Source organism: Venustampulla echinocandica (genome assembly GCF_003357145.1).
Source record: "Venustampulla echinocandica strain BP 5553 chromosome Unknown scaffold_0, whole genome shotgun sequence".
Lineage (NCBI taxonomy): Eukaryota > Fungi > Ascomycota > Leotiomycetes > Helotiales > Pleuroascaceae > Venustampulla > Venustampulla echinocandica.
In genome coordinates this window covers 3,742,895-3,750,375 of record NW_022474205.1, presented here as the reverse complement: position 1 = coordinate 3,750,375, position 7,481 = coordinate 3,742,895, and the positions used below count along the sequence as shown (strand labels likewise).

Genomic DNA, 7,481 nt, shown 5'->3' with positions numbered 1-7,481 from the left:
GAACAGCCCCTGGCCTGCCCCCCGAACCAGCCCAGCCCAACATTGCATTGCAGCACCACAGCTTCGCTAGTTCGCCGTCTCCCGTCTCCCGAACGGTACTGTACCCAGGGCCCTACGACGACTGTACTTACGCTCTCCCCAGACTCCATACCGTGCAGTGCCACTGTACGGCACAAAGACCATACAGACACTACTCTGCATCTAGTATCTACTGTATGGACTAATCCACTAGTCCCAGACACCTCCCACTCCCACCCCCCTCCCCCCAAAAGAGAAAGTAAAAAGTGCCCGCTACGACTCTAACCTCTATTTGGGACCTGAACGGATGACGCTACATCCACAACATGCGTGGGACGCTCTCCACTTATTCCTCTTCAGAAAAACCGTTCTGGTCCTCTTTCGTGCTTCCTAGTGCTCAGACCCAGACAAGAACTCCACCACCGCCTCCAGAGTCGGTAGAGCTCTGACATATAGATCCGCCTGCAGATCCCCGTCTTGAGGATCGTCTTCATATAGTGCTTCTCTTTCCTATCTGCATCTGCGTCTGCGTCTCACACATCTTCATTCTTCGAGTCAGGACTACTCACTCTCTCCCATTCTTCAGCCGATTGCTTCTATCCTGAGAGTAGAAGTCCTGGACCTGATTCAGCCACCGCTGCTCGCCCCGTCTAAAGCTTTCGACCGCATCCGCTTTACATACCCACCGCCTGGAAGCCGTATACATAATACCATCTCACCATCTATATACATATACATATATACAGATACACACTTCGTCGTCGCCAAGAACTTCTCAACCACCAAGGCACACCGGTCAAGGGGTCTGTTACCATAGCTCAATCCTTCATATCAGCTATTTGGCCCGCCCGCGTATATACTGCTTTATATATGGTCATAGCGATTGCCAGATCCCGCCACTTCTCAACTCTTCTTGCTATCAATTAGATTCAAGGATCGAACTTCAGCAGTTTGAAGACGCCCACATTTGCTACCCCATCAAGCAGACCCTATTGGAGCTACCATTGAGTCGCTACGAAGCACGCATAGTATGTAAATTGCCAGCTTCCCCATCTATGAACGTCGTTCCCTATTCAGTTCAGATCCTGACTTTTTCAGATACCCATATCCACATCCAACCAATTGATAACGTTTGGACTACCGCCTTCACCATCTCGCCACTTCTCAGACACTCCCAGCGGGGCAAGAATTCCAATTAATTGGACCGTGATCCTGTTTCTATTCGGCGGCACTTCTGAATTTTCCAACTCCAATTCATCCGGCTCGTGCGGCGCACCTGAGTGCATTCTTGATTTTAATTCTTATTGCCTTGCTCTCCGAGGACCTTCAGCGCCGAGAATAGGGAGGAGCTTGTGAGTAGGAAGTCATACCACCGTCGGCCTAAGCTATCGAAGAACGGAACACCACTTGGATCGCGAGAAAGGATTCAAGATCAGTTGCTCTGGAAGACCACGAAAGGAAAATCAGAATGGACGTTATGGAGTTAGTGGAGAACGAGCCGAATGCGCGCCCATTCCAGTGTGATTGGCAAACATGCAACAAGGTTTGTCTCCTACGATAGAGACTTCACGGAGCACCTTGGCTAACACTGCCAACAGAGTTTCAACAGGAAGTCAGATCTTCAAAGACATTATCGAATCCATACGAATGAGCGACCCTACTCATGTATGACGCCTGGCTGTGGTAAAAGCTTCATCCAGCGGAGCGCATTGACTGTTCACATCCGTACTCATACCGGAGAGAAACCTCATCAATGCCAACATGTTGGCTGTGGCAAGAGATTTTCGGATGTAAGTCGAGAGAGCCTCCCACTCCGCCAGTCGATGCGCTAACACCAGTCTAGTCATCCAGCCTTGCAAGACATCGTCGCATCCACACTGGAAAGCGGCCATATAAATGTGCCCATGAGGGTTGCTTGAAGAGGTTCGTTGACGTTGAGTTATTAGGCTAAATCCAATACCTATGCTGACCTGATCGATTGTAGCTTTTGCCGAAAGACAACAATGGTCAAGCACCAACGACGGTCACATCAACGAGGGGTTCACTCATCAGAATTGGAGGATGGTGAAACTTCCGACTCTGATAGCGGGGAGTCACCTTCCACACCTCAGCATCCCGGCCAAATGCAATGGCCACAGAGCGTCGCCGTCGCAAATCACCATGGCATCCCACAAGGAGGCCCTCAGCTCCACCGGGCTCATTCATTCGCCGAATTTGGACACCATCAAATGGACGGATATCATATACAACAAGGCTATAGCCACCGACACAGCGTTTCCGGTGGTGCCCAAAATTTCAACGGACCAATCCCGGAACAATCGCAACCCCCTCCTATGATTCATCGAGCCCCGAGCCTTCCTCCTCACTCCTCATATTACGTTCCTGAACAGAACAACCCCGGCGTAGCCACCCTTAACACGAATGCGCCCCCGCCAATACAAACGTATCAGATCCCACGGCAGCAAATGGAAAGCCATGTGCACGAAATGAGCCCCAGCAGCTACTCGTCCGCCTCAAGAGAAAGCCCTGTATCTCAAGACCCGTACTATACGCATCACCCAACTCAATCAGCTACGTACGCCTTACAGGCCTCCTCTCCCATTGAGCAGCAGCAGGCCATGATTCATTATCAACAACTACCACCACAGCACATTCCTCAGCAGCAACAGCCTCAGCCAACTTCTGCCCCTGTTCCTCAACCAGCCCATGTGCAGGCACAATATGAACCCGCACCTCCACAGGACGGCCAATGGTACGACAATGTTGCTTACCAACAACCAGTCGCGGTAATCAGCCACATCCCGGGCTTCCCACAAACACATATATTTCACAGCCCGTGGCCGCAAAAACTGGAAGCATTTGACGATCCTTCGTTGCAGATGCCGAGTGCTCGGATCGAGAACCTCTAAACGTGTTTATAATGCACTAATGTCTTTATCTTCCCTGTTCAATACCGTCCAGCACGACAACCCCGTTTTTCTTATCAGCGACTGTCTCATTCTGCGACACGTGATACCCAGAGACACTGCAGGAGGGAACAGAATCATGCATTCGACCTCTCATCATCAAAAAGGGCATATATTTTATATTTTATCGCCATCTTATTTATAAACCACCTTACGGCAAGTCATGATAACACATATATCTTTACTACATACCACCATCCATACCAGCGACGATTTCGATGACGAAAGAGCGATACCTAAGCCGTCTATTCTTCCACACCAACACCATTCTCCTTTGAGAGGCATTATTTTCCCTCGCGCGGGACTGGGGCGGCTCTACTTTTTCTAAACGGGAGGTTGTTACATTGGAGTTTTAATCCCTCTTATTTATTTTTCGTCGTCTTTTGGCTTGCCATACCCCCTTGTCGTTCCATTTGTTGTTTCATTCGTGGTTCCTATTGTTACACATTACCGGTGGTGAATCCCTTTTTCAGGTTTTTTTTTTTTTATATAATGGAACGGTTGCATGTACGCACGCAATAATGAGGTTGCGCTTCACGGGGTTATGAGGATGAATGAGATGTGGCCGTCTATGTTGCCCATGCTTTGCATTGGGAAAGGGTTTGAGGAGTACGGGGGTGAGGATGAGTTACCATGTACTATTAGCTGCGCTTGGGTTATTGTTTTGGGATCAAATGGGAGGAAACTGGTGCCTTCTGTAGCAATAAAAGGCTCTGTACAAAGACTACACATATGTGCCTATTATTACCTACAGTGAGTTAACATATTTGACGCCACTTGATCCAAACTGCCGACTCGTTGGTGGTACTGGGCTGTAACGTTGTGGTATCTGCTCTCTCGTTTTCGTAGCTGTGTGCGACATGCACGTGATCATACCGGATGTTTTATAAATATAACACTCGTAAGTACGATGCACAATGATGTAGTATCACAATAATAAACGTTAGACTTTTAAGTGATGCCACTGATGTGGCATTCCTGGCTGGGTCGCCTTCTTTATTGTTGGGGAGCTTATTGGGCTGTCGGCAGTGATTTGGAGTCGAGTGTGGCGAAACCTGGTTTGGTGCCTCAGGCCCCATTTAAAAAAGCTTAATCATCGGCACGACCCCAAATCTTCAACCGACATCATCCGTCCTTCACAGCGCCCTGCTATCGACAACCTGTCAACTCCGCAAGTTGCGACACTTCCATTCATTATCGACGCTCTTTATTGTGCGCCATAATATATTCCCATAGGATCTAGGCTACTAGCCTCGTTGAGGGGGCTATTGAATCTGTTGATGTTGAGTCCGAACTCGGCATCCAGAATGGCGCTTCAAGCCTCCGCCTTGCCTGTATGACCACCCGTATTCCTTCTACACAGAAGTATATACTGACAAAGACTTTATAGGGCATTGCGGCAGCCGCGACTAAAATGTCGCCCTCGATATCGAATGCGATGGCCGCGTCATGGAGAACTTTGGGACGAAATACACAAATGTCGCCACAATCGAGTTTGCTGAGAGGGAGAGCCTTTCAAGGAACAAGGTCATATTCATCAGGATTACCAAGGGTAGGCTCCTTACATACTCATAGATGAAAGTATAGATGCTAACTGCTTTGCAAGTCTGCCGAAAAAGAACTTCCAGATGCCTTTCGCCACCTTCCATCCCCGTTTCCCTCGAGCGTCAGCCCCCGAACCCTTCGCCAAACACCCTTCGATATTAGGTACGCGATGGCGGCGGTACCTAGAGTGGCTCATGCTGGTATAACTGGTGGTGCTTTTACCGCCCTATCCCAGCGCCGGCAAATGTCTACTACATTACATTCCCAGTTTCAACGTCCTAGTTCCCTTTCGAAGTCGACGATGAAACCTCAACGACGAACCATCTTCGGCACGAGCAACAACTCAAGAAACCTCGCAAACCTAGAGCAGACGGCCAACAAGAATCCGAATAGCGCCACCGCTCAGAATGCCTTCTACCAGGCGCTATTGAGGGCAGGCATGCCTGCTATTGTTGTGGAACGGTATCAGACAAATGCCTTTGCAAGCAATACCGCTTGCGAAAATGCATTTCAGCGCGCTCTTGCTTCCCTTGGCCAGGTAGGCGGTTCGGCTATGACCCCACAAGTTGGTGGGCAGAATAGCCCCTACAGCAACGCCCAATTACAGGCTATCGGTCAAGCTGTCGCTGCTTCATCCCAAGGCGCCAATGTTAGCATCGCAAGAGGCCAAGGCGCTGCTCCTGGTTCCGGAGGTAGAGATGCCCCGCTTCATGTAGTGGTTGAGGAGACCATCGGCGGAACAATCTTCAAATGGGTAAAGTTCGTCATGTATTTTGGTTTAGTCACCTATCTATGTTTGATCGTCGTGGCAATGCTCCTGGAAACCTTCCAATCCTTTAAGAGGGCTGGGGGAGCAAAGGCCGACAACGAAGCCAAATCGGAGCAACAGAATGTCAGATTTTCTGATGTTCATGGCTGTGATGAGGCAAAGGAGGAACTTCAGGAGCTTGTGGAGTTCTTGAAGAACCCAGACAAGTTCTCAAACTTAGGTGGCAAACTTCCCAAAGGCGTTCTGCTTGTCGGCCCTCCTGGTACTGGAAAGACACTTCTCGCGCGGGCCGTTGCCGGCGAGGCTGGCGTCCCGTTCTTCTTTATGTCTGGCAGCGAGTTTGACGAAGTCTACGTTGGCGTTGGTGCGAAGCGAGTCCGGGAACTATTCTCCGCCGCCAAAGGTAAATCTCCCGCGATCGTCTTCATCGACGAACTTGATGCTATCGGAACCAAACGAAACGCTAGAGATGCCGCCTATCATAAGCAGACACTCAATCAACTCCTGACCGAACTGGATGGTTTTGAGCAAAACAGCGGTGTCATCATCTTGGCGGCAACTAACTTCCCTCAACTCTTGGATAAAGCTCTAACCCGACCTGGACGATTCGATCGAAATGTCGTCGTTGGCCTTCCTGATGTTCGTGGACGGATGGAAATCCTGAGGCATCACATCAAGAAGGTCGTCGCTGGCAAGGACGTGAGCCTCGAAACACTGGCACAAGGTACACCTGGCTTTTCTGGAGCTGAGTTGGAGAATGTCGTCAACCAAGCTGCTGTGCATGCTAGCAAGGCCAAAGCTCAAGCGGTTTCGATGTTCGATTTCGAGTGGGCTAAGGATAAAGTTATGATGGGTGCCGAAAAGCGGAGTATGATCATCACCGAGAAGGAGAAGGAGATGACTGCATATCATGAAGCCGGTCATGCGTTGGTAACAATGTTCACCCCCGGAGCGAATCCCCTACACAAAATTACTATCATGCCACGTGGAAGTTCTCTGGGAATGACGGTGCATCTGCCAGAGATTGACAAATACTCGATGGCCTTCAGCGAATATGAAGCACACATTGACGTGTGTCTTGGAGGAAAAGCCGCTGAAGAACTTATTTATGGCCCGGAGAATGTCTCAGGTGGCGTTGCAGGTGTATGTCCTCCCCTTGATCGCCCAGTTATACGCGACTATGCTAACTAAAATTTACAGGATCTCCAAGCAGCTACTCGGCTTGCGTACGAAATGGTAACAATGGTTGGCATGTCGCCCAAGCTAGGTAATGTTGACCTGGCGTCCAATCATGACAAGCTCTCTGCTGGCACCAAACAACTCATCGAATCTGAAGTCCGGCGAATCATCGAGGAGGGCCGTGCGCGTGCGACACGACTTCTCGTGAGTAAGCGCAAAGAACTGGACTACCTCGCCAATGCCTTGTTAGACTATGAGACTCTGGACCGCGATGAGACCTACAAGGTTATCAAAGGAGAAAAGCTGGAGGGCAAGATGATCATGCCTCGTGGAATTATTAAAGTCCCTAATGTTGGAGCCGTCCATGAAGTCCCACAGATTCCCGGCAGCGCACCTGACGAAAGTGGTTCCAAGGAGCCGCCCAGTGGTGCCATAGCGTAGATGTGAGGGAGGGGCGTATGGGCGAGCACAATCACAACTCATAGTTCATATTTTATCTTGGGGAAGGCGTTCAGGCGTGCTTACGATAAAGAAACGCATCTTCCAATACTCAAATATGGCGGGTACTTCATTGGACTGGGGCTAAGTAGCGTTTAAGTACCGCTTGATAAGGACATCTAGGAATGCTGGGGTTGTCGGAGCAAGCTAGCAAGTGAAAACCGTTTCCTTTGTACCAGAACGAGAGAGTGTAGTGCGGGGTGTGCGGAAGGGGCGTGATGTTGGTGAAGCAAGGAAGTAGAGATTGAATAGCGTGGGATTCGTTCTATTGCACACTATAGGGTCAGCGCTTTTGTAGGATAGAATTTGCATAGGTAGAATGGGGACTTGGGGAGCTGGGCAGCTAATATGCAAGCAATCCAGCGACTTGTTCAGTTAGTAATCAATGCTGCGCCAAAAGTTATTACAAGGTGCCGCAGATAATGAGATTTCCGATGGATGCATATGTGACAGCTACTACTTTCGAGATCAGGTCTCTTATACTTCCTGGCCCCGCCCTATACGTC

At 49.7% G+C, this 7,481-nt stretch overlaps 2 protein-coding genes across 2 annotated transcripts; both read left to right on the top strand.

Annotated features, from left to right (window-relative positions):
• Positions 1 to 1,486: 1,486 nt before the first annotated feature.
• Positions 1,487 to 2,927, top strand: BP5553_01174 (Uncharacterized protein; the record flags this gene model as incomplete). The annotated part of the gene is made up of 4 exons (XM_032009797.1): positions 1,487 to 1,561; positions 1,617 to 1,808; positions 1,862 to 1,941; positions 2,003 to 2,927. The coding sequence occupies 4 exons, from the start codon at positions 1,487 to 1,489 to the stop codon at positions 2,925 to 2,927; spliced, it is 1,272 nt and encodes a 423-aa protein (XP_031873851.1).
• A 1,364-nt stretch (positions 2,928 to 4,291) lies between these two features.
• Positions 4,292 to 6,918, top strand: BP5553_01173 (putative AAA protease IAP-1 (Mitochondrial intermembrane space); the record flags this gene model as incomplete). Its single annotated transcript, XM_032009796.1, has 4 exons — positions 4,292 to 4,318; positions 4,375 to 4,536; positions 4,591 to 6,441; positions 6,499 to 6,918. 4 exons carry the CDS (start codon positions 4,292 to 4,294, stop codon positions 6,916 to 6,918), a joined length of 2,460 nt encoding a protein of 819 aa, XP_031873850.1.
• Between the last annotated feature and the right edge of the window lie 563 nt (positions 6,919 to 7,481).